This window comes from Neolamprologus multifasciatus, chromosome 4 (assembly GCF_963576455.1).
Source record: "Neolamprologus multifasciatus chromosome 4, fNeoMul1.2, whole genome shotgun sequence".
NCBI lineage: Eukaryota > Metazoa > Chordata > Actinopteri > Cichliformes > Cichlidae > Neolamprologus > Neolamprologus multifasciatus.
In genome coordinates, this window is record NC_140442.1 from 7,635,849 (window position 1) to 7,663,569 (window position 27,721).

Genomic DNA, 27,721 nt, shown 5'->3' on the forward strand with positions numbered 1-27,721 from the left:
CAAAGAAGCTTTTGTGTGCGTTAATAAGAGTTTGGTAGGTTTTAAGAGCCCCTCTGATTGGAGGGGCGATCATAGGCTCCTGCCTATGACTGACTCTCATTGATTTTGAACGTGTTTCTTATCACACACACACACACACTCACACACACACGAACCAGTCGAGTCAAGAGACAACTGTGAGCTAATTCAGTACAGGGCACTCATGTTACTACGTGCTTTTAGTGCAGAGGGGAGAGGGGTTTAGCCAATGTGGGCAGAGGGAGGGGAAAGTACACACAGAAGCCCGAGAGAATGGGGCTAAAGAGCTGTAGTTGAGAAGAAATGGCGGACTTTCCTCGTGTGAGCAAATGACAAAAAAGGTGCGCGACAACATAAAGAAGACGGACGAGCAAAGCAGAAGTGGCGAGGATTTAAGAGGGATGTGGAGGAACGTTCTATCGGTTTCATCTCGGCTGACTGCCACCAAGTGTAACGAGAGGAAACAAGAGTAACAGAAGTGCGCACTGGGGCTCAAACTTGTCTCAACCAGTCTGGCGGAAAATAAATCACGCTAGACAGACAGAAATGACTGCATTTCTGGTGCTTAATTTATCGAGGAGGGATTTGAACCACAGAGGCAAATGAGACAGGAAGAGAGTGAGCGAGGGAGGCGGGAGTGATGAGTGTGTAAAACAGCAGACAGGCATGAGGAAAAAGATTAACAGCCTTCACTGAGCCGGCGTGTGTGCTTGTGAAGTACTTCGTAGCAGTGCAGTTTGGAAATATGAGAGCATAGGCAACGGGACAGGGTAGATAAAACAAGCGCGTGTTGTGCAAGGTAAAAGCAGGACAAGGAGGAAGTGAGAGACAAAGGTGGGCCTTTAAAGGGAAAGACTAACAGGAGGGGAGAGGTATGAGGGGACAGCTCTCGAAGTCTTTCTTGTCTCTCATGATCACTCTCGTCTGTCTGGGGAGCCTGATGACCACTCTCATCTGGTACAAGTCGGACGGCAAGTGAGTGCATAACTACATTTGTGCCTAGAGAGCAAAAACTAAAGAGGCTGTGGAAGAACGATTGTGCTCACCTTATAAAAGTAGCAACAACAATGTGAAACTAGAAAGCGAACATTACTGAAGAAATTTTAATTGTGCCTATGCCGGTGTTCTGATAAACCATTCTACTTTGGCAAAACGTCCTACCGTAAGTAGTTTATGCACATTTCTTCTGTCACAGAGTAATTCCAGCATAAATTTAAGTAGGTATGACGGCTTGCCACTTTTGGCCATCAGAGTATGCTTGTAGCTCATATTCATAAAGCCAGGACAGTTAGCCACTTCATTTTTACCGGTTAAAGTATGCTTGTAGATCACATTCACAAAAGTAGCATGGCTTGGCACTTAATTGTACCCGTCAGAGTGTGTTTCTAGCGCTTATTAACAAAGATAGGGTGATTTGCCACTTAATTTTTGCTGTTAAAGTGTGCTTCTAGCTCATATTCATAAAGGTAGGCCGATTAGCCACTTAATTGTAGCTGTTAAAGTATGCTTGTAGGTTACATTCACAATGGTAGGACGGTTTTGAACTTAATTTTACTGGTCAGAGTATGTTTCGAGCTCATATTCACAAAGGTAGTTGTCAGAATACAGGATGTATGTGGTTGGAGGAAAAAACTGTTGACTTTTAAACAGTCATCAGTTCATAGCTGTTAAGGCTGGTTGCTATAGTAACTCGTGTGAGTGGCAGGAGGGACTGGGACACACACACACACATTGCATTTGGGGTCAAACACAGAGAACGGCAAACAGGAATTAAACTCTGAAACAAATTGTTCCCAAGAGAAAACTGTAGGTCCGGTCACAAAGATTCTTTCACTGTGAGTGGTAGGAACTTCCAGACTACAACATATTAAATTTACATGCCTGTAGAGTGTATTATACTGACGTGGTGACAGTGTAAAGACACGCTCTGATGTTAAATTTGAACCGAAAATTGAGAGCAGGTTTAGAATGGCCATCTATGGGGACAGAGAGGGAGGAGGCTGCGCTTTGATGGCATTTGTGAGAAAACCGTAAATATGATCTCAGTGAGGAAGACACTGGATGAAAGTAGACAACGATAGCTACGTTTTGATGTATAAATTATACATGTAGGGCAAACGGTTTGGGTGGGAAAGGAAGAGAAAGACCTTTTTTTCAAATTATTCTCCACACTCACAACATGGATTTGGTCAATAAAAGTCCAAAGTCTTGTGACCTGTAGAAGTTTAAATGATGTTTCTATGACAAAGTATGGCCGAGCGGTGGACCTTCAAAGTGGCCTGGGTTGGGACCTTTTTTCAGGCCCTTTCCCATAGCACACCATTCCCTATTGAGCCGCATGAAACGGTATGACAAATTTGGGTGTTGTCTCAAAGCTGTGGGGCGTGATCAAAATTTTAGGTGTAATAATAATAATAATAATAATAATAACAATAATAAATCTGCCAAATAGTAATAAGTGTGCCATAGGCACATAGGCACACTTAAGTACATTTCCTTAAAGTGAAGTTAAAGTGTCAAAAGTAAAGGACTTTTTCAGTATTTCTGTTATGATGTTTTCTGATAAAAATGCGACTGCCAGCGTCTTAGGGTCAAGGTTTGGGGACATATGGACCTGCAGCCTAGATATTTAAATAATATATTCAGCCTTTTTGGAGCTGAAGAAATATACCTCAAATCTGAAATATGAAAATGTAATAACCTTTTGAAATATGAAAACGAAAAGGTGTTAAGTGTTGAAAAAGACATGATAAAATTCTTGTATTTAAGCTACATTTAGATATTAGGCTGTTGAGTGAGTCAGCGTAAGGGTTAAGGGCCTCGGGAGTCCAGGCTCGCCCAGGAAAGTTACTGTGGCCCTTTAGCTGAATTCTGCTGATACACTTTAACTGTAAGTTACACTAATTCATACAGTTTTGTATTCATTGCTCAGTTTAATTCGTTTCACTCTAGTTCGATCCTTCTGCAGCAGTCGTAACCCCCGGACTGAGACATACATTGAGCTTAAGCAGGACAGACTTTGCGAAATACAAAGACCAACGCACCCCTGTCAAAGATTGACAGCTTATATGGTGTGCTGTATATGATGGCTGTTGCATTATTGTGTATATTCTGTTTTACCACTTAGGTACGACTGAATTAGTTTTGATTCATTAAACTAAATATTTTAAACCCTATCCAAACATAAGTCTTGATATAATATCTCATAGCTACTATTAATAGCAATAAAATGTTTATTTTTTATCATTATTTAATAACAACAACAACAACAGTAATAGTAAAAACTAGAAAAAGTTGCATTTCCTGCGAGAATGCAGTGTGAATGTTGTGTAGTGGAAATTATCTGCTGAAAAAAGCAGAAGAAGCAGAACTATCTTCTGAAAAGAGGTGTTGAAGCTGAAGTATTTGCTATAGACAGCTTTATTTGAAAGGGTACACTGAAGATTAAATTAAATTAAATTTTATTTTATTTTATTTATTTATAGCGCCAAATCACAACAACACTCGCCTCAAGGCGCTTTATATTTTAAGGTAGACCCTACAATAATACATACAGAGAAAAACCCAACAATCATATGACCCCCTAGGAGCAAGCACTTTGGGGACAGTGGGAAGGAAAAACTCCCTTTTAACAGGAAGAAACCTCCGGCAGAACCAGGATTGGGTTGAGATAAGGAAAACAGGATAAAGACATGCTGTGGAAGAGAGACAGAGATTAATAACAAGTACGATTCAATGCAGAGAGGTCTGTTAACACATAGTGAGTGAAAAAGGTGACTGAAAAGGAAAAACTCAATGCATCACGGGAATCCCCCAGCAGCTTATGCCTATTGCAGCATAACTAAGGGAGGATTCAGGGTCACCTGGTCCAGCCCTAACTATATGCTTTAGCAAAAAGGAAAGTTTTAAGCCTAATCTTGAAAGTAGAGATTGTGTCTGTCTCCAAACTGGAGGCTCTGTCTCCCATTCTACTTTTAAATAATCTAGGAACAACAAGTAAGCCTGCAGTGCGAGAACAAAGTGCTCAAAGTGGGGTGGCTGTAGCTCAGGTGGTAGAGCAGGTCATCTACTGATCGGAAGGTTGGTGGTTCGATCCCTGGCTTCCCCAGTCTGCATGCCAAATATCCTTGGGCAAGATACTAACCCCAAATTGCTCTCCGATGCATCCATCGGAGTATGAATGTGTGTGTGAATGTTACCTTAGAAAGCACTTAGAGAAATGTGCTTGTGCGAATGGGTGTGAATGGGTGAATGTACATGTTGTGTACAGCGCTTTGAGTGCTCAGAAAGAGTAGAAAAGCGCTATATAAGAACCAGTCCATTTACCATTTAACATTACTCTAATAGGGTGATATGGTAGTACAATGTCATTAAGATAAGATGGGGCCTGATTATTTAAGACCTTGTATGTGAGGAGCAAGATTTTGAATTCAATTCTGGATTTAACAGGGAGCTAATGAAGGGAAGTCAATATAGGAGAAATATGCTCTCTCTTTCTAGTTCCTGTCAGTAACTCTTGCTGTAGCATTTTGGATTAACTGAAGTCTTTTCAGGGAGGTTTTAGGACATCCTGGTAATAATGAATTACAATAGTCCAGCCTGGAAGTAATAGATGCATGAACTAGTTTTTCAGCGTAACTGTGAGACAGGATATTTCTAATTTTAGAGATGTTGTGCAAATGGAAGAAAGCATATTACATATTTACATATTTGTTTAATATGTGCATTGAAGGACATGTCTTGGTCAAAAATGACTCCTTACAACATGTTGAACCTTGAAGCAGGTGGGCTACAGCAGCAGGTGACCACACACTGTCACTGCTGCCAGCTAGGAACAGGAAACTGAGGCTATCATTTGCACGAAGAAGTGTTCAAGTCATGAACACCAATTGCATGCAAGATTATTTAATCTTTATGCAGGTTGGAAGGAGCCAGGATAACATATCATTCAGTCCAACTGTCCTTTGTAAATAATTACTAAAGTTGTCAGATCAGTTTAGTTGAGTAAAAAGTAGGAACAGTTGCTGTGATATGATGTAATACAATTATATTATATTATGTATTATAATTATTTAGTTGCACAAACTGGAAAAAAAGGACAACAAGCAAGTTTTAAGTACAGTGCTTGACACTGACTGGAACAATACGTTACTCTACATCACACTTTTCCACCCAGGATGTGTGAACAACTGACAACAACAATGAAATGCTGTTATAATATGTCATCTCTTTTTACTGCATTTTCCTGATCTGATCTGATTTCCTTAATCTGACCAGTTTTCTTTGTTTTTATTGTTTGTTTGTGTTTTTTTGCAGACATGTGGAGCCTCACCAACCAGCTTCTCAAAAGAAACATGCCGCAAAGCCCTCAGAAATTTGCAAAGGCTGCAAGTGAGAGAAAAGATAACAGTCTCAGAATTTCCCTGAGAAACCTCTTTGTTTATGCCATCGTCAAAAATGAGCTGTGCAAAGTCAGCTGTGCAGATATGATTCTGTTGACTGTGTGTTTGTGTGTGTCACAGGGAAATCATTAGCAAGGTACAAGAGCGTTACAATCAGACCTGGAAGAAGCAGGAGGAGAATTACCTAAAATTCAGGTAAGAACCAATTTGCAAACACTTTCAATTTTTTTCTATAGAAATTACAAATCAAAGTAAAACTTTTTACTAAATTGGAGTGTGTGTGTCTGCTCGAGTAAATTTTTAATTAAAAATGAAATACAATTAAAGTCACCGATATGATCCCTACCATAATATATTCAAATAGTGTATCGATAACAGGATTTTTTTTATGCAAAGATTTGATGTAGGTATCAGCCTATCAGGTATCAGGTGTCATCAGCCTCATGTAGGAGTCAGTGAGCCAGTAGCTTAAACCAAAGGAGCCCTGCAATGAGGGACGATGACTTTGGCATAATATCTCTGTAGGCACAACAAAGAATACTTGAGATATTTACCATGTGGGTAAATATCTCTTTAAGACTATATAACTGAGGCTTTCTATTAGCTCGAGCTGCATAAAACATTAACAGGAGTTGTTGTTGTATTTGTTACCTACAGCTGAAAGAAAGATTTTTTTAATACGATTACTAAAGCTAACTGTGTTGTAGGGCTGCCACAAACGATTATTTTGATAGTCGACTAGTCACCAATTATTTTTTCGATTAGTCGACTAATCAGATCATGCATCCATTGGACGTAAAACGTACAACTTATTGCACCAGCATTCATCTGCTCTTATATAACTATCATTAGCTTACAGCTTGAAGTGTTTAAGGTATGTGCTAACTAAAAATAAAGACAAGACGATGGTTTATTAAATTTTAATGAAATTTTCAGATTGTTTCGGTGAAGTTTAATAAACTCCTTGCTATCTAAAATATAACGGGACACCGGAGTATTTTCTTCAGCATCTCACACTTCTGATAATCAGCTGTCTGCTTGACATTTATTCAGCTGTGTAAAAATTAGAGATGGCACGATACCACTTTTTTATGTCCGATACCGATACCGATATCATAAATTTGGATATCTGCCGATACCGATACGAATCCGATATAGTGTTTTTTAATCAATAAAACGTTTTTTTAATATCTTGCTGCATTTTGTATAAGTTTATACTCAAGTTTAAATAAATAACAACACTAAAGCTATTCTGTTAAACCTGTATGTAAAAAATACACTGCGCCCAAAATATTTCATAGTTCAGCAATACTGATCAATCTAATAAACTTAAACCTGCTCCATCCTCCCTATTCTGGTATGAGTACTATACTAATAGGGTTGCAAACTCCCAGCAAAAAAAAAAAAAAAGGGAACCACCCTCCACCTCATGATGCTTAATCGATGTAATCAAAATTAATTTGATGCAGGGGGGAAAATGCACAAAATAAATTATTTTTCAAGAATAATTAAATAGATTCAACATCTTTCTTCAACAGAATTGCAGACTGCACGGATGGTATCTTCCCGAAGAAAAAAGTAGTATAGCTTACTATATTAGACTTAACAGTTACTATATACAGTAATGGACTTCTATATATTTTACATCAGATTAAAACTTTGGGTGTAAGAGTCAGATAATTATTTATTAAAAGCTCGACATTTTAAATGAGAATAAGAAAGAAAAGTATGTCTTTGTGCCCCCTTTTGCCTGTTCATGCCCTATCGGCCCCCCCTGGCTACACTTTGCTAGATCCGCCCCTGCACAGTTACCAGCGGTCAGCTGCTAGAAAAGGATCCTGGTGTAGAAAGTAATATTAAATAAATTCTAACAACAGCATATCAAGCTTAAACGTGCTGCTGTTGTTCAGCCGCTGGTTTCCTCTTTCTGGTGCGAAGTGGGCCAAAAACAAACAAGAGAGATGGACTCGCGACAGAAAAGCCGATCAGCTGATCATTAAGCAGTTTCACGATTGAAGTAGCAGCAGGAAAGGGAGAGAGAGAGGCAGTCGCTCCATATCTCGGTTGTTAAGCTTAACGTGGGAACGCTTTACGAACATTCAGAGATGAACTTACACACTTGCTTTACTTCTCTCTGGGAAAACTTCCTCGGAGATGAAATGCTGGTTTGCTAGCAAGGCTACAAATACACACAGCTGCTCTATCACGTGATGCATACTGCTGCTACGTGCTACGGTTATGAGCCGAGTTACGCCGTGTCGCAAGTTTTGTGAGGTGCTTTTTTGATATTTAATGGATCGGATTACATTTTTTATTTCTCACCGATATCCGATCCAGTAATTTGGGTCAGTATCGGACCGATACCGATACGTAATATCGGATCGGTCCATCTCTAGTAAAAACTATAACTTTAATCTCAGCCAAACCGATTTACTCAGGAACAAATAAAATACTAAAAAAAGCCAAACAATAACATTTTGAAGTTATCTAAGTGACTTATATATGTTTAACCTGAGTAGCGAAAGACGGCGGTGGGTTTGAAAACGATTTGCCGGGAGTCCGGTGTTCTCACGGGCTCTAGTGAGCCTTTCCCCCGGCTAGCTATCGAGCTAGTGGGTAACAGACGTCTCTGAAAACGTCGGAGCGCTTTTGAAAATATGTGGTGTCTTGATAAACTGAGCAGATATTTGAGGTTTATACAGTTACATTCTCACCTGAAAATATGTTAAACGTTTATTTTGTGACCCAGAAAGAATAATAAGAGTAATATTAAAACTAACTAGCTGCCGCCATTGTTGGAAACTGAGCTGGGCTGCGCTATGAATTCTGGGACACAGCTTCTTCTTCTTCGGGGTTTAACGGCAGCTGGCATCCTTGTACATGCAGTGCTGCCATCTTCTGTTTCAGTCCGTTATTACACTCTTAAATCCTACTACTTATTCCTGCGTCTTTTGGGATCTTACAAAGCTTCAAACGACGCGTCGACTATTAAATCAGTCGTCGACGATTTTGATAGTCGACGTAATTGTGACTAGTCGACTAATCGTGGCAGCCCTACTGTGTTGTAATACACTGCTCTTTTATTTCATTTTTAACCTTTTCCTGTTTAACTTTATATTGATCAATGTTTGCTCCTCCCCTCGCTCACCTGTTGTTTGCTCTCCTGCCCTGTGGGTGTACTGATGTCTCATCTCTCTCTGTCTATTTACTCACACTGAACTATTTCACTGAACACATCAATGAACATGAAGAGAATCAAAAGCATTAAAGAAATGGTATTCCTTGGCATTACGTTAAGGGACTGATAGCAGTGGTTTCATTTAGATCGGCAATGTCTGTTAGTATAAATTAAACAAGCATCAACTTTAAATATTGACAGTTTTCTTAGATGTCACACAGGCTTTCAGACACATGGCTAATATGCAAAATGTATTTTTATTCGAGATCCCACCATTGTCATGTTTTTAATAAACTAATGTTATTTCCTAAAAAAATCTTCTAATTTACTGCATAATATGGAATTATATGACAATCCAGATAGCTTGTATTTTGAGAAAAGCAATATTTCTGTTCCCAGTTAATTAACTGTTAATAATAACTAGTTTGTCTGGTAAATAGCTAGCCTGTGTCAACAAAATGTTTTATGTTCCCCAGAACTAATCTGAGACTTAAGTGCAATGGCTTTGACAAAGCCATCATTACCAAGAATAACACTCCAGTGGGGTTGAAGCTCGTTTATGATGGGGAAAAGAAGAGGACTCTACAGGTGAACAAAGAGTTGTTCAGCATTTTTACAAAGGTAGGGTTTTTTGTTTTTGTTTGTGTGTGTGTGAGGCGGGAGGGGCTGGGGGTTGCTTATGTAAATACATACACAGCCATATGTAAGTAATGCACCATCACTTTTAAAAATATGTTTTTAGAAGTATTACAAACAGGAACTGAAATGCTACACCCCCTCAAACCAAATACAAACTAAGTATAAAGTATACACCAGTATAAAAGGAGAAGCAGAAAAGCTGCATAGTAATGACAGACATGCAGTCATTTCATCCATTTCAAATTCTTTTATTTCTTTTTAAGTGTCTTAATGGTCTAGCCCCTTCTTATTTGTCTGAGCTGCTTCACCTTTACATGCCTTCACATGCTCTTACATCAGATAACCAGATGCTTTTGATTGTCCCGTAGACATTTTATAAATCCAGAGGAGGCACAGCCTTTGCAGTTTTGCCTCCTAAAATGTGGAATGAGCTGCCAGGCAGGCTTCATCTCTTGCTGTTTTTAAAAATCATTTAAGAACACAGCTTTTCTCCTTGGCTTTTATCCCAGTGTGAGTTGTTATCCGTGTTTAACCTCTCGCTCTTTGTTTGTACCTGTACTGATTTATTCTTCTGTTCTTGTTATCTTATTTTTTTAAACATTTTAATTACTCTGATTCTACTGGAATTCGGTCAGCTGTTATGTTGTTTTGAAGTGTTTCAGAAATAAAGTCAAATCCAGAATGAAAGATATAAAAATATGTAAGCTACCAAACCACAAAAGCTAAGGTGATATAGTAGCATCTCAACCAACAAAGCAACAAATGCTGATTTAGTTCAGTATCAGTTTAAATTGCCAGAAAACATGTGTGAATTGAAGAGGAAAGATTATATATAAATCCTTTTTGCTTCAACATTTGACATCAGCAACAATGTAAATGTTTTTTTTATAATGCCTTATTTGTCACTGTCTATTCCAGGAGAATCCTTTCTCAAATAAGAAATGGGACACTTGTTCAGTAGTTGGGAATGGTGGGATCCTGTCTGAGAGCAGCTGTGGAAAAATGATTGATTCAGCTGACTTTGTTATCAGGTGAGAAAAGTGTCCAATGTAGACCAAATTCAGAGTGAAAATTCCACATAATTATTCCTGTGTCTACTTTTTTGTTTGTTCAGGTGCAACTTACCTCCTTTGGAAAATGGATATGAGAAAGATGTTGGCAGCAAAACTAGCCTTGTGACAGCAAACCCAAGCATCTTCACACAGAGGTAAGCAAGAAAAAAAGTTGCTGTCACCTCACATTACTTATGAGTTGTTGCTCAAAGTCAGCTGCTTCTTTTGCACAGGTATGGCTCCCTGGTGGGACGCCGCCTTCCATTCGTGGAGAGTCTTCGCAAGTACGGCAACTCTCTGCTGCTCCTTCCTGCCTTCTCCTTTGGTATAAATACTGCTGTGTGTCAGCGAGTTGCATATACAATAGAGGACTTTAAAAGCCCTATTTTACCTGTTTTCTTCAACCCTCAGTACCTTGACAGTCTGGCTCAATTCTGGAGCTCTGAAGGCCTGAAAGAAAGGCGGCTCAGCACTGGATTAATTATGGTTAGCATGGCCCTGGAATTGTGTGAAAATGTGCATCTGTATGGATTCTGGCCCTTTAGTAATCACCCATATGGCCTCTATACCCTGACTAACCACTACTATGATGACAAACCAGCTAAAGCGAGTTTTCACGCAATGCCAGCTGAATTTAACCGCTTGTTGCAGCTGCACACTGAAGGGGTACTCAGGCTTCACCTGGGAGACTGTGAATCAGATAAAAAATAGTTCCCAAATAGACAACAGCACAGAAGCAAAGTGCAGAATTAAGTGCCTTTTCTATAGCCTCAGGATGAAGTTAGAGAAAATTTACACATTATTTTTGGTTAGTGGAAAGATGGAAAATGGCCACATAGTCACCTTCCTTACCTTCCAGCAACCAAGACATTTGCACTGATGAGTGCCTCTTTAACCCTATTTATTAAACAAATGTTCCATTTGGAGTCTGAAATGATTTTAATGTAGTTTGATGCCTCTGTAAGGCAGTTGCTCTCAGTCTAGTGCCTTATGAAAGATTGATCTCACCTTATATTCTGAAATACCTCTATTACATAAAGACATTCGTGCTGAAAAGCTTTTTAGAAAGAAAACGAATACACTGAATGTAAGGCCTATTTTGACATTTTTTAAACTATTAACCACTTTGTATTTTAGTACCAGCTGGTAATGAATGTGTAGTGCCTGATAAAATCACACAAATGTGTGTTATGCTTCGTCACTGCAGTGACCAGACAGTGATAAAAAACTTACTGCCACAAAGTGGCAACATACATTTATTGGTAAAATGTTAGTTGTGTAAGTTCTTTTTATCTCATTGTTAATTGTAAATGTAAAAATGTAATTGTAAAATTTGCACTTAGAGAGTGAAAACCTCTGTTCAGAACAATTTCTTATGCAATATTTGTAACAGTATTTAGGTGTGTCTGATGTAGGTGGGAATGTTGCCTTTTAGGCTGGTATTTTTAAAGCATTAGCATTGATTTTTGTCATGCAGAAATGCCCCTAATAAGCCACGATGTTAAAATGACATGCCTCCTGCCATTTAGGTCCCTCTTTTGCTTCCACAAGAGACATTGGACCTTTTTGGGTATCCTCTGGTGTAACTACACATCGGCGCTGATGTGTAGTTACATATTTTGTGAGGTGCATGCCAAGTTACGTGGAGTATTATGCAGGGTTTCTTAGCATAACACTGCATTATAAAGCTGTGAATTATCACACCTGACATCTCTTGTTGTAGCAACGGCAACATATTGTGAACATTTGTATATTTTGTTTTTAACAGTATGTTATAAAAGGAAATTGAAATTCAAATGAATAAATAAATATCAAAAAGTGTGGTGCCTTTCACTTCTCTAACCAGGTGGGGAAAGATTTCTCTGGATGTCTCAGTCGGAAGATTTAGTATCTCAAGTGCTTAAAAACTTGCTGTCTTTTGGGCATTTTTGTGGTTAGTGTATATATACATATATTTATATGCATTGTTTCCCTTTTATTATTTTTATAATCTTGTTTTGTGTTTTTAAATACAGATTCCAATAAGAAGCACAGCTAATATTAGAAAGTCCTATGACCAGCGATTGTAATTACTGTAGCAATGATGAGCATGCCATTTCTTGATAGATTTCTTGGCCTCTTCTTGGTAGATTTGAAATATATCAAAAGAAGACAACAGTTTTGCAATGTCCAGATAAAAGAAAAAGCTCTCAAGTGGCATATAAAATAGTGTAAACATATACATGACAGATTTATTCTTTATATAAATGGTAAATAATAGAGCTCTTAAAATATATCTGCGTGGAACTCCCACTAGGGCACTAAGACACTTGACTTAAAACCATTGGAGATACTTCCTAATAGATAGAAGATTTCATGATAGATGGCTATGCATTCAGCCTTTAGGTTGCCAATGAAACATAGGAAGAAATGAAAATGGTCTAATTTGCCTAGGGACACCCTACCAGAGAAAAGTAACATACAACCTTCTCTTCTAACTATAAGGTTAAGGGAGCTTAGTCACTTAAACCTTGGTGCAGAGAGCTGGAGACACCATGGCTGAGTAGCTGTTCCTTTCATACTTATCTGAAGTTTGCCATCTGGGGTGAATGTGCAATTAGTGACAAAAAACTGGCAGGCCCATGATGCCATGCACACACCCTCATAGCTGTTCCTGAAGTTAAGTCACTCTGACACAAGTAGAGTCCAGCAGACCTGCGGACGTGGAAAGTACTGTGGAATTTATAATCAAGGCCTCAGTTATTGTATTTACTAAATGGTTGTTAAACATGTTTCACACTAAATGAAAGCATGGGTTCACAACAATTTAATTTTCTTATGCTTAAAGCTGTTAGTGATGCAGACAGATAATTGATGTTTTATGATTTTAAAGTTTAGTGCATTCTATTTACAGCGTTCACACCAGAATATGCTATAAATAACAGTGCAGGTGGAAAAATGGGTCTCCAGGGGTCCAAGGCGAAACTGCATCCGAAAACATTCAAATGTCTCTCCAGTACAATACTCTCTCAAAATAGGCACACTCACCACACTCCAGGAAGGGGAAGCCAGGGAAGGTCTGTGCAGAGGGAGAAGACAATGTCGGATCCTTTGAGGCAAACACACACGAGCAAAATACAAGCTAGGAGCCAGTGCTTAACTAACAAGGTAGTTCAACAATCCAGTAATGAATGACTACCTTAAGTAATGGCTGATGATGAGATCAGAGGCCAGAGGGGGTTGATTATCTTCAGGTGTGTAGACTCAAGGGTAGGAACACGAATGAGTACTGCCTCACAGCACAGACAACAACAAACAATAACAGACAGAAGAGAGGAGAGAGAAACGGAAGCCTAGAGAGAGGCAAAACAAACCCTGATATGTCAGCCAGGTAGGACTGAGGGACCATGACAATGTATGATTCTCTCAGAGAGGTGCATTTTTGATTACCTCAAAGAACTGCATGTCTAATAAATTGATCTGATAGCAGATTTCTTAAATTATTATTGGTCAAATATTTTAGAAAATACAACTTCCCACCTCATGCGTGAAATCACAATCCTAATTCAACCCCATCACGGACACTTTGAAACCTGTGGGATCTTATTTTGAAAGTTTTATTGTATTCTGTTGTACAGTATCGTACTTCCACCCTTATGAGATACTGGTGTCCAGGTTCCCGTAGTCTGTAATGGTGCTGCTGTCTGAGGCGCTGTCAGAGTGTACTGAGTGCATTGGCATGCCAAGTTGTAGCCTGTAATGAGGGGAAACCACACACTTCGCCTGGATATTTAATTAGACAGACTGCTAGCAAAGTATTTGTTGCTCTAAATCTCACATGGCACACTCCACTTTTTTGTTCAGAAACAATAATATGATAACAGGACATTTTCCCTGTTATTGCACTTGTGTCTTTTTAAAATCAAGTGTACAAATTATTAATGGAAAATAAATGTTTTCTTGTACTTCTTTTCTAGCTCACTAACTTTGTCTTTGAGAAAATCCTAACTGAAGGTACAGATGATGTAATAAGTTCCAGATGTTTCTTGGCAAGATTGCTTAGAGAGGGGAATGTTGGCTCATTTTTGGAAGACATAAACCTGAAGTACAATAGTCATCTTTAACTCTGGGAATGGGACCTTTTTATTTATTTATATTTTTCTTTTTAGATTTCCACCTGAATATGTATGTTACGCTAAAATCCTCTTGACAATTCTGGAAAACAAAACCAGCGTGGGTTAGCTGCCAGTAAAATTATGCCATGATGTCAATTTTTGTAAAAGGATATAACTGATGTGCATGATATTGTTATGAAGGAAGTCTGTTTAACATTAAATTCATTCGCTTAATAATGATCAGGTTATTAAAATGCTCGTCTCCTGTTGATGTGTCATGTTGTGGTGTCCTGCATGGCGTCGATCAGCAGAATCTGCTGATGTGCAATTGAATTACCTGCTACTGAAGGTGGAAAACAAATCATCCTACACTGTGACTTTGTTTGGTCTTATGTGAAACCTACAAATATTGAATCAAATCCAACATGTGACATCCTGTCACAGAGGTTTTCTGATAGATCGGGGTGGGGGAACTCCAGGCCCCGAGGGCCTGTGTCCTGCAGGTTCGAGATATCACCCTGGGTCAACACACTTGAATCAAATGAGTAGTTCACTACAAGGCCTCTGGAAAACTTCAAGACATGTTGAGGAGGTCATTGATCCATTTAAATCAGCTGTGTTGGATCAAGGACACATCTAAAACCTGCAGGACACTGGCCCTTGAGGCCTGGCGTTCCCCACCCCTGTGATAGATGAATTCAACATCTGCATCCCGCCCACTATAGTCTAATAAGTTTGGAATAATGCTGTCTTTTTTTCCCCTTAAAACAAGGATTTCCTTTAGGACAAGATTTTCCTCCTCATTTTCTCCACTTTTCTTGTTTCAGGCTCTTTGGGAAGAGTAAGAGTTCTTTCTCTTGCTAAGCTTCTATTTATTTTTATTATTTTTGAAGATAAGACTTTCAACATGCCTTTAAAGTATATTATCTTTCTGCTCTTCCAAAAGTCTCTTATTTGCAACTCTAAAGTAATTCAAGAATCTTTGTTGTTTGTAATACAGTTAATTTATCCAATCAACATTTTAATAATAGTTAGCTACCAGAATATGGATTAAAACCCTGCAGCTATCTGGTTATGTGCTTTAAACTCATCTGGGAGTCCTCTTGGAACCCCCATGGGGTCTATATATATATACACGTGCCATTCAAATGTGGGTAGGTCTCTTTTATAGAATTTGTGAGAAAGTTTACTTTCTGATGCCAAAGTGTTTGCCTTTAGGCCTAAAACTACAGTAAAAGATATAACCAGATAAACTAGGGCACAGGTACAGGTTCCATTGCGTAGATAGTTTTAAAGTGCATTTGAAAGTGTTGCTTTACCTCAGCTTTATTTGTTGTCTTTGTAGTTGACGTGTGTGGCAGACTTACAATGGCTTAGACACATCCAGGTTCTTCTCTCCACTATTTTCACTGCTCTTAATGACTTTAAGGAACACCCAGTCTCCTGGCTTCACCCGTTCTGTTGAAGGTCCTGATTCCTGCTGTGGAACAGAATTTGAGGAAATCAGAGTTTTGTTATTCAACATTTTTTTCATGTGTTTCATTCCCTTAAATGACATGTCTTGATGCATGCTCAATCATCCAGGTAAGTAAATCCCAAAATATTGATTCTGTTCGTCTGGATGTAGCGTTTTCAACTCATCCAAGTGACTTCTTCAGTCTCAGCTGACTGCAGGTGACTGTGAGGTCAGTTTCTTGATCATCAATATGCAAATCCCAGGACGGACCACAATTCACAGATCACATTAACTCGGTGGACCAACAGATCAAATTCACCAGGGAGGATATGAAAAGTGGCAGGTTAGCCTTCTTAGACTGTAAGATTCCCATCAGTAAAGGGATACATTTAAAAGCTGACGTGTACCGTAAACCTACGCATACGGATAAATATTTAAGGTTTGACTTTCATCATCCACTGGAGCACAAACTGGGTGTCATCAGGACACTACAACACAGAGCGAACACCATCCCCACAGCCACAGCAGCCAGGGAAGCAGAAGAACATCACATCAAGAAGCCCCCTCGTAAATGTGGTTATCCCAGCTGGACATGTGTCAAAACTGGTAAGGCACCAAAAGAAAGCTCCAGCTGATCCAGGGGAGAAGGACAACTGCTGCCTAAGGGAAAACCCTTAGCGATCCCGTACGTGTCAGGAGTATCGGACCAGCTGAGATGCATTTTATCTAAACGCCATGTCTCTGTGGCTTTTACACCCCAAAACACACTGCACCAAAAACTGCTCCACCCCAAGGATCGGGTCACCCGATACAAACAGAGTAACATAGTTTACGCTGTTTAGTGCCAGGAGGATTGCCAAGATTTATAGATCGGGGAAACCAAATAACCTCTGGTGAAGCAGATGGCACAACACAGAAGAGCTAACTCGTCAGGCTAGGTGTCCACAGTGTATTTACACCTACAGGCCAGCGCTCAAACCAGAGGAACGCTGGTTTGAGCGCAGAGTCAAGGAGGCTATTTACGTGAAAAGGGAATGAATCTCTGAATCGAGGTGGGGGCCTAAGGGTACATCTTTCGCCATCTTACAATGCTGTGATTGCAGCCATTCCCCAACTCTCTGTGAATGGTACTCATGGCCATTGATCAGTGGGCTTTGATCAGTGGTGTTTGATCATTGGGCTTTGATCACACCCTTTTAAATGACTAGTCTCTCTTAGAAAAGTCTAGAAAAGTCAGAGTCATGGATTCTAGTAGCAGGCCTATCTTATTTTCCATGTGAGGTTTCCTTTTCGCGGTCCCAGGCCACTTGCTCCCAATTCTAGTTGCTCTTCTGGTTTATGATTCTCGTCACTCTTTCAGTTGCCTCTAGCTCCCGCTCTCTACATTCTGAAACAGCACTTCTAAACAATACTGGGGTGGAGCCCCAGACTCCCCTATGCACGGTCTCGGTCATGTTCCCGAGGTGAGTGAGGGAAATGTTGAGATCCAGCTTGAAGAACCAAGCTGTCAGAATAAAAATTAACAAAAATAAACAACAGTCAAGAACTGGGGCGTTAGTTCTTGGTAGGGAGCAAAAGCATAATACACAAGAATATCTGAGGCAATTTGAGCAAATAGTTGATTAAAAATAATTGTTTTGGGAGGCATCTGTTTCAAAAGAGCAGTAACAATGTGCAGGTACAATATATATGCAGCAGTGACAACATAGTGATGAAGAAATGCTGCCACAAAGTGGACACTTGCATGTACTGATATGTGAAACGCTTGTATAATGTAGTTTTAAGTAAAATATAAGATTAAATACAAGTTTAAAATATTAATACATCATCAGATGTGTTTTTAAAGGCATGCTTTTTTTAAGTTAATTTTGAAAAAAGTGCTTTGCCAGTATTAATCTAATCACTGCAAGAATTTAATTCTGCTAACATTGGCAACAGAGAGCAACAGAGAATCATCACTTCCCACTTCTCTCATTTTTCCAGCTGTTCGTTACTTAGTTAGAGAAACACCAGCTGAAAGCTTTTATGTGTTCATAAGCGTTTGGTTGGTATTAAGAGTTCATCTGATTGATTGGGCGGCATCACGGGCATCGGCCAAAAATAAATAAATAAAAATGCTCGTACTCATGCTCCCCCGACGTCAGCCAGCGCATATTGGGAATGGCATACGCACCGATCGGTTTTCTATCGCCCATTTGCGGGGAGTAGGGGAGACCGGGGATAGTTGTAACGTGGGTCAGTTGTAACACTTCCAATTTCTCCAATCAGGGCTAAGTTTCAAATGATGTGACTCATCCTGTGCATGCCCAATTCAGTTCTGCTATCACATGTGAAAAATCAGCACATTTTGTCAAACACAGACAATTTAACATGAAAAAAAGTAATTTGTATGCCAAAAAGTAAGTTTTTCTACTTTATTTCAATTTCTAATAGCATTATCTGCTTTGCAGTTAAACTCATCAAACTTAAATTATGTTATTTGTATGTCTATGGGGATATATTCTGTGTAGGTCTTTAGTGCTAATGTTTTAGCCGTTGGCTGTAATGTTAGCTAGTTCATGGCTATAGGAGTCTGGGTCAGTTGTAACAGCAACAGTCTGGGTCAGTTGTAACAATAATGCAGATGTTAATACTTACCACACTATTACTTTAACTTATATTAAACAAGTTGGGGCAAAGACATCAGCAGAGAGAGGTTCACTGGTCGCTTTTGTATATGCGGTTAATGCCATTGGCAACACAATTCCTCCACTGTTTGTGTTCCCACACATACATTATGCAGACCACTGTGTCAGAGATGGACCAGTAGGAAGTATTGGTAGTGGAAATAAATCAGGATGGGTGCAAGAAACAGATTTCCTCATCTTTCTGAAGCACTTTACAAACCACACCAAGGTAAGCCATAATAAAAAGTAATGGAATTGCGATGCTGGTGAACAACTACATTTTTTCTGCTTCATTGTTATGTTCAAAATTGGTGCAAGAGTTGTAGGTTATAATGCCCACTGAGCCAATGAGGCCAAACTCAAGGAAGACCAACCAAAATTAATGAAATATTCAGTTGCAGAAAATTCCATAATTTGTCTTTTTTGGGGGGTTGACATATATTCAAAAGCTAGATTTCTGCATTCTGTCACACACACACATAGCTACATAAATGGCTCTAAGTGCATTCATGTGTTGAATAAACAAAGATTACATGGTAATGTTTTGTCAGTACCCTTTTTTCATTGTGTTACATTTCACCCCAGGATATGTTACAACTAACCCAGACTATGGGGTTAATTGTAACATTTCACTCTTTGTGTTTAAGACCATATCATGCAATGGGTAATTGTGCTGCAGAGAAAATAGCTGCACTATTTAATAGCCGAGACATGTAAATACTTTGCATTACATTTTGAATCCACTACCTTAAAAGAGCTCCAATTTACAGACAGAAATGTGAAAAATGTTACAACTATCCCCGGTCTCCCCTACGGGCGCCCTTCGTTTGCGAGGTGCGCCTGCTGCTTGCGGCGCAGGGAGGAGAGGGCGGGGCGGCGGGGGATTCACTGACCGGCTGGAGCAGCAGCTAATAACCAACTCGCAAAATAAAACAAAATAAAAACAAAACAACAAACACGAAAACACCAGACATTATAATACAGACTTATAATTTGCACTGATGTTTTTTCGAAATTCTATACGCGAAAAGTGAGCGCGAGAGCCCTCGGTGCGCCTGCTCGCTGCCGAAGTCAAAGTAAACTTCATTGTCATCTCCGCTACATACAATCCAGTATATAGAGAGACGAGACGACGAGGCTCCAGTTACAGCAGTGCAAGTAAACAAACAATATATATAAGAAGAGTAAGAAAATAAATATATGCTTTAGGATTAGAGGTAAAGGGATCAATAACAATTTAACATTTACAGTTTGATGATTTAAAGCAGCGGTCCCCCAACCCGTTTGGTACCGGGCCGCGAGAGTTGAGGCTCAGGTGTGAAATGTATAGTTTCCAGGGTTTTTATCGGTTTTCAGCGTTATTTTGTTATCGTTTTGATCGTTAACTCGGTTTTCCTGGGTCTTTTCACGTGTGTTATGAATAAATCTTCTTTTTTTCGGTACCAGTACTAGTTTTATTTTGTTGTATTTATCCGCGACACATTAAAGGCCGGTCCGTGAAAAATATTGTCGGGCATAAACCGGTCCGTGGCGCAAAAAAGGTCGGAGACCGCTGATTTAAAGTCTCACACACAACCCGTCGAAAGGGCCGGCTGCTTCCAAATAGAGCACATTTCATTTATAATGTTGTAAATCCAAGCCAATTATGTATTCATGATTTGAATCCTGGGTTGTGTGAAATCTCAGAAATGCACCCTAAGTGAATCTGTGAACTTGTTATGCTGAGTGAACGGACTCTATGGCAGAACACACAGAAGCGCAGAAAATGCAGGGAGTGCTCTTTATTTGTGGTGTCAAAGTTATTTACACGGGATGAAACTATACAGAGGGACAAACAGAGGGAAACCAGGGGAGGAGGCTGACACGTATTCAGAGGGAAAGGGGTTACCCGCGCACGCAGGGTGGATCTATAAGAAAAAGAAAAACGAAACTTTAGAGGGAGATGCCAAACCACCGGTAAGAAACAGCAATAAACATGGGGAGAGTTGGAGAGCTCACTTGTCACACTGTCTGTACGGGCTTGGGCGGGGATTCTCGGGATGTGGGAGAAACGCTGTAAATGATCTCCGTAGTGATCCCGGAAATGCGACTTCACAAACAGCTGACAGGTAAGCGGGTGATGGATCCGGCTGAGGATACAGGACAACAGGTAAGCAAACAAAATCGAAGACATAGGTTGGCCGTAATGCACACCGCGGAGAATTAAACACGTTACCACTCGAGGAGGTGGCAATACTCCGACACCAAACGTCAGTCGCGCTGCTCCTAAGTAACGCTCCATCAAATGACGTCTGATGCACCGCCGGTGTGTCACCATCCCCTGACACACCACCCCGCCTACCTGAGCTGAAAACAGAAGCAGACCCCGTGACACCACACCAGAGAAACCCCACCAACTCCTAACAGAACTAAGGTGTAGGTCTGTTAGGTTATGTTGTGGTGATCCTCGGGTTGAGAGATGGGTGTTCATACTGGAGTGCAAAATGAAAACAAATGGAAGATGGACAAGAAAAGTTCAAAGCCATCAGGTGCTCAGTTTAGAAAAAAATAGAAAAGAAGAGAAGGAGAAACGAGCAAAAGATACAGGTAAGCAGATGTGTGATTGGATAATGGCAGGTCATCCTGAAACAATCAGAATCAGAATCAGAATACTTTATTAATCCCTAAAGAAGTTATGTGGGTTACAGTTGCTCCAAAAAGAAATGGTAAAAAATAGTAACAGTAACACACTAAACTCCAAACAATATATTATGTTACAGATTTTAATAGTCATTTAATAGTCAATAGTCATTTGATTTTCTTGGGTTTTGCATGTGTATATGGTATATCAATCAATTAATCAATCAATATATAGTATATATAGTATTTATAACTAAATACATAGCACAGAATCTGCATTATTAAGGGTTTTTAATGACATCCTACTGGCATTTGATTCTGGTAACCACAATGTTCTGGTCTTGCTTGAATTAACTGCTGCCTTTGACACAGTAGACCACAATATTCAAATTTCTCGAATAAATGATGTAGTGGGTATCGGTGGCACTGCACTTAATTGGTTTCAGTCTTATTTGGCAATAGAACTTTCCCTGTCAGCCTTCTCGGTTCTGAATCATCTTCTGCTTTTCTGTCGTGCGGCGTCCCACAGGGCTCGTTTTTAGGGCCACTGCTGTTTTTATTATATTTATTGCCTCTGGGTTCCATCCTTAGCAGTTATGGAATTGCTTTTCATTGTTATGCTGATGACTGACAACTTTATTTGCCACTAAAGCAGAAGGATGGCATCGCCATAAAACCTCTCTTAACTTTCCTAGATGACATTAAAGCTTGGTTGGCTTTAAACTTTTAAAATTTTAATTAAATGAAAACAGAGATGTTTTGGGGAAACTGTAGGTGTTTGCGTGTCATAGAGAGGCATTTAAATTTGTGCCTGCCGTCTTTGTTGTTGTCGCTGTCATTCACTGACATCTGCAGAAGCAAGCTTCATTGACTCATTCACTTGTCTTGAACTCCTTTTGCAAATTTTATAGCCTCTTCCAAAGTAAATGCTCCTTTGACATTGATGGTTAAGGTAAACAGTGATCTGATAAACTACACAATAGGGAAAAACTCAGGGGCACATCTGGTCCAGAGTCATTTTGCTATCTGAGTATACTCACTACAGATGAACAGTGGCTAGAAATTTTTAGAAGACTTGGGGGGGTAAAAATATAAAGTGCTGCAAAATATTTACTTGACTCTATATGTTTTGTATTTCCTGATTTATTAAGTGTTTATATATTATTCAAATAGGTTAAAATATACATAGATTTTTACACAAACAGCAGAAGAAATATGCCACCTGAAAATTATGGGATGCAGGCTGATTTCAATGTTTGTGATATCACTTGGCTGACTAAAACATGTTTGTTGTATAGCAGCCGTTATAGCAAGGATTATGCACTCAAACTAGGAGGGATAAGAAAACAGAATTGAAGTGACTGCAATCTTCAATTTACTGACATCTAGCATTGAAATTTTTTCAACCTCAAAATCAAAATGGTTATGAAACTGAAAAGCAACATTGTACAGGCTCAATGACAACATACATTTTTATGATGAACCATTTTCTGTATCAATTTATAGCTGCACAGAAAGAAACTCAAATATAATTCATCATTTGTGATTATACACATATAATTATACACGTTTGGTAGTCTGGTCTGCCTCAAGCCTCAAACTTGACCGGTCTGCAGAGCCATACAAGAGAGAAACTGACTGAAAATCTGTACCGTTAACATATTTAAGCAAAATTGTTATTAAAAGCCTGGAGCGTTTTGCATCTCTGCTAAAAAGGCCAAACAGCTTAAATATGATCTTATTTGGAGATGCCTAATATCGGAGCATATCCCAATTGATACACTGTCCATTAGAGGAGCTATTGCATTTATAAGACGCTGTATTTATATAGTCTGTTTCAGCTCTATTTACTTTTGTGTGTGATTCTTTTTCCAAAAGAGAAAAAACCCCACACAATAAACAAAGTTTTTTGTCATTTTTTTAATCATTTCTAATAATTATGACTATATTTATATACACTTTTGTGATCATTGTTCTTTTGGATATAATATTCCCATGGTTGTAATCTATAAAAACGACAGACCTATCATTAGCAATAGCAAGCATAAAAAGCATCAGACTATAAAACTAGAATAAAATGTCTTTTTAAAATCCTTTTTCATTCAACATGTGAAATCAGCAACAATGTAAATGTGTTTTCATAATGCCTTATCTTTCGCTGTCTATTCCAGGAGAATCCTTTCTCAAATAAACAATGGGACACTTGTTCGGTTGTTGGGAATGGTTGGATCCTGTTTGACAGTGGCTGTGGAAAAATGATTGATTCTGCTGACTTTGTTATCAGGTGAGAAAAGTGTCCAATGTAGACCAAATCCAGAGTGGAAATTCCACGTAACCATTTCTGTGTCTACTTTTTTGTTTGTTCAGGTGCAACTTACCTCCTTTGGAAAATGGATATGAGAAAGATGTTGGCAGCAAAACTAGCCTTGTGACAGCAAACCCAAGCATCATTTTCCATAAGTGAGCAAAAAAAATTAAATCCTTGTCACTAGGGAAGGGAACTGATAAGAATTTAACGATTCTGATTCTATTATCAGAATCACTTTCCAATTTGATTTCTTATCAACTCTCTTATTGAGGCTCATTGGGTTCTCATTGTTTTCGCATTGAGTCACCATCACCGCTAAGCAGCATGTCAAAGACATTACATTCTGCAACTTAATTGCATGCTGTTGTTAAAATTTTGTATATGTTTGAGGTATTTCCCAATAAAAACAAAAATAATTAAATAAAAAATAATTAAATGTCCAAATCTACACTGTAGGCCACACCGCTATTTTTTCTCCTCTGGCACATGAACTTAAAACAGCTGATGACAAGTACAACAAACGTGACTGATAGGAAAACACTGGGAACTAGTTCTTTTAGAGAACCAGCTCTCGATTCCTATCCCTACTTGTCACCTCACATTATGTATGTGTTGTTGCTCAAAGTCAGCTGTTTCTTTTGCACAGGTATGGTGCGCTGACTGGACATCGCCTTCCATTTGTGGAGTATCTGCACAAGTACGGCAACTCTCTGCTGCTCCTTCCTGCCTTCTCCTTTCACAGGAATACTGCTATGTGTCAGCGGGCTGCATATACAATAGAGGACTTTAAAAGCCCTATTCGACCTGTTTTCTTCAACCCTCAGTACCTTGACAGTCTGGATCAATTCTGGAGATCTGAAGGCCTGAAAGAAAGGCGGCTCAGCACTGGATTCATTATGGTTAGCATGGCCCTGGAATTGTGTGAAAATGTGCATCTGTATGGATTCTGGCCCTTTAGTAATCACCCATATGGCCTCTATACCCTGACTAACCACTACTATGATGATGTACCGGCTACGTTTTTTCACTCAATGCCGGCTGAGTTTGAACGCTTGTTGCGGCTGCACACTGAAGGGGTACTCAGGCTTCACCTGGGAGACTGTAAATCAGATAAAAAATAGTTCCCAGGGATAGACAACAGCACAGAAGCAAAGTACAGAGTCAAATGCCTTCTCTATAGCCTCAGGATGAATCCAGTAACTTTTTGCCTTCATAAGGCCATTGCTCTGTACATTTTAGTGCTTTATTACAAATATCTCTCACCCTGTATTCTGAAATACCTCAATTGCATTCTCTTGATTTTTAGAAAACAAAACTCTAATATAAGGACTATTTTGACAATATCTTAAAAAATGTAACCATGAAAAGTACTTTGGTACCAGCAGAAGATAAATGTATAGTGCCTGATAAAAGTGCAAAAATCATATCACACAAATACCACATTTGTCTGATTTTAAGTGAGATTCATGCTGCACCACAGGTAATGTACAGCATAACTTCAAACCTCCCTGAAACCCAATGCCGTAATTCAGTAACTGAGCCTGCACCTCCATTGAAATTAAATTAAACACTGAGTGGATGCAGTCTACAATGACAGTGATTGGCTCGATCAGTACTGTCATTTCCTAGGCATTTCCAGCTACTTCTTTTACTGCTGCCATTTTCTAAATTGACTGCAAGGGAATGGATGAACTTGAATAGAGAGCTTTGCTGGCCGCTTTCATAAGCTACACCATAGTCTCTGTATAGATTCAGTGCACAAGTACAAATTACACATTATTTCTACATATGATGCAGGCAAAGGCCATGGTTTGTGTCCATTTATCTTTTTATTGGTCCTTTTTATTAATTTGAATACCCTGAAATTTTATGATTTAGTTGAATATAAAATGGCACAGATAATGTATAAAGCACAAAATAACTTGCTTTGGCGCAATACTCAGAAGCTGTTTAAAGTCAGAGAGAGTCAATGTGACTTAAGGGGAACAGGTTTCTTTAAAAAAAACAAGATAAGGACAAACATAAAGCAGAGATGTGTTTCTGTTAGAGGAGTTAACTTGTGGAATAATTATGACAGTGATTTAAAAAGGTGTAGTTCATTTTCCTTGTTTAAAAACATGTTTAAAACTAGAGTATTAGAAAAATATATAAATCAAAACTGAAAAGAGCAATAATAATACTGAAACTCTTGGTTGTTTTGCTTTGATGTAGTTACATATCTAAGGTGGAAAGGGTTTTTTGTTTTGTTTTTTGTTTGTTTGTTTTTAGCTTTGCTTTGTTTTAGTCTTTGCTTCGAGCCCTGTGTACAGGAGCTGCATGCTAAAAGCAGATGATCCAGTGTGGCAACCCCTAAAGCAAGCAGCCGAGGGAAGAAGATGTTGGCAAATCTATATATGTTGTTTATTAATGTTACAAACTACGGAGCCCCGCAGGGGACATGGGAGAAAAAAAAATTAAGACGGACTTTTGCGAGATCTCGCAAAACTAACTCGGGATTTCGCAAAAGTTTAATTCCAACAATGGCGGCAGCTACTTAGTTGTAATATTACTCTTTCTGGGTCACAAAATAAACTTTTACGATATTTTGAGGCGTGAATGTAGTTGTGTAAACGTCAAATATCTGCTCGGTTTACAAGACATCACATATTTGCAAAAGTGCTCCGACGTTTTCGGAGATCTGACACCCACCATCTCGAAGCTAACGGGAGGTCGAGACCTACTACAGCTGGGAGGAACACCGCTTTCCCGGCACATCGTGCCTCGACCCCCCGGTCGGCTTCGAGCTGGCGGCCTCCGAAGAATGCGTCTAAAACTGTGATAAATATGACATTGTCTCTAACAAGTACTGACTACTATCTCCTTACAGTAGGTGTGAATATTCGTCTTGACATACTGGCAGTGAATCAGTATGTTTGTTGATCTGACTATCTTATTGTAGTCAAACCATTATTCCAGTAATCAAGATTAGTGAGTTTATGAACCCTCATAATGATGTCTCTTTAAAAGCTTTCCCATGATTTCATAAAACATCTACCTCTACTGGTACTGCAGATTACTGAAAGCATCAAATGGGCATGACTCTGACTAACCACTACTATGATGACAGACCAGTTAATAAGTATTTCCATAAAATGCCAGCTGCATTTGACCAGATGTTGCAGATGCACAGTCAAGGCGTGCTCAGGCTTCACTTGGGTGACTGTAAAACAGGTGACAACTAGTTCTTGGGGACAGATGAGAGAACAGAAGCGATACCATTTGTGTGGCCTTGGGAAGAACAAATTCAAATGTCCAAATGTTTCCACCTGAGACTTGGCACAGTGTGGACAGACAAGTACTGTTTTCCTGGAAGGGGCAAAGGCCTGGATTTAATTATTTATGTTGGTGAGGAAATATTTTTGGTAATATAATGTAAAAATTACAAAACTTGGTCATTCTTGGTGTGTTAAATTAAAACATTTTTTGAATGTTTTTGAATGTGAGTGTGAATATATTTTTTTTTAATGAAAAGCACAATATGGGAGGGAAATTTACATTCAGGCTAATAAATATCACGCAAAGCATGTAAGAAGGCTGTGGTGGGATTCTCTTGTCTAAACTGACAGAAAAAGTATTATGATCAGTGTTGGTCAAGTTACTTGAAAAAAGTAATCAGTAACTAATTACTGATTACTTCCCCAAAAAAGTAGTCCCGTTACTTTACTGATTACTTATTTTCAAAAGTAATTAATTACTTAGTTACTTAGTTACTTAGTTACTTTTTAAAAACACGATTTACAACCTGAATGGGTGATAAAGTGATAGATCTTTCAGCCCAATTCTACTTTTTCTGCATAATCCATCATACAAAATGTAATCAAATGGAAAAGTCTCTTTTTAAAACTTGTTTTGTTAGTTTTAATCTTTTAACTTTATGCATCAAGCAAAAATGTAATTATATGCAACATTCTGACTTGAATAAATTAGTTTAAAATTTAAACTTATTTTCTGCACATTCCAGCACATAATTTATTTATTTTAAAAATAAATAAATTATGTGTAAAACACAGCAGAAAATAAATAAAATCAAAGACTAGCGGTCCTGTTGCTCTATTTTCACCTGTAAAGCAGGAGTAGGGTAGGCGGAGGTTTACCCTGGTGCAGGTGTGCCGCAGCGGTCAGTGGAAGAATCCGCGAGTTTCTCTGTGAATTTCCCATTACGTCATAGCGCACTCGGTGCTTGCTTGGAAGTTTAGGGTTTTTTTTCTCTGTAAAAAGAAGTTTTCTTCCCACGCACAACGGACGCTAAT

General features: G+C 38.9%; 1 protein-coding gene across 2 annotated transcripts; it reads left to right on the forward strand.

The window, feature by feature from the left end:
- st8sia6 (ST8 alpha-N-acetyl-neuraminide alpha-2,8-sialyltransferase 6) lies at positions 1–27,379 on the forward strand. Of its 2 annotated transcripts, none has more exons than XM_085157437.1 (7): positions 1–993; positions 5,335–5,409; positions 5,541–5,615; positions 9,075–9,219; positions 23,296–23,408; positions 23,492–23,584; positions 24,079–27,379. In XM_085157437.1, the coding sequence occupies exons 1-7, from the start codon at positions 893–895 to the stop codon at positions 24,551–24,553; spliced, it is 1,077 nt and encodes a 358-aa protein (XP_085013563.1). In that variant the 5' UTR covers positions 1–892; the 3' UTR covers positions 24,554–27,379. The 2 variants fall into 2 exon arrangements, with proteins under 2 accessions (XP_085013563.1, XP_085013562.1); XM_085157436.1 differs by lacking the exons at positions 23,296–23,408; positions 23,492–23,584; positions 24,079–27,379 and adding exons at positions 10,156–10,268; positions 10,352–10,444; positions 10,523–12,109 and having other exon boundaries at positions 216–993.
- Positions 27,380–27,721: the final 342 nt, after the last annotated feature.

What these genes read in the sequence shown, in the direction of transcription:
- st8sia6 (XM_085157436.1), top strand. Translation starts at nt 893, where the DNA reads ATGAGGGGACAGCTCTCGAAGTCTTTCTTGTCTCTCATGATCACTCTC. An exon ending in TGGTACAAGTCGGACGGCAA is followed by an intron (nt 994 to 5,334) that starts GTGAGTGCATAA and finishes GTTTTTTTGCAG; the next exon opens with ACATGTGGAGCCTCACCAAC. An exon ending in TGTTCAGCATTTTTACAAAG is followed by an intron (nt 9,220 to 10,155) that starts GTAGGGTTTTTT and finishes TGTCTATTCCAG; the next exon opens with GAGAATCCTTTCTCAAATAA.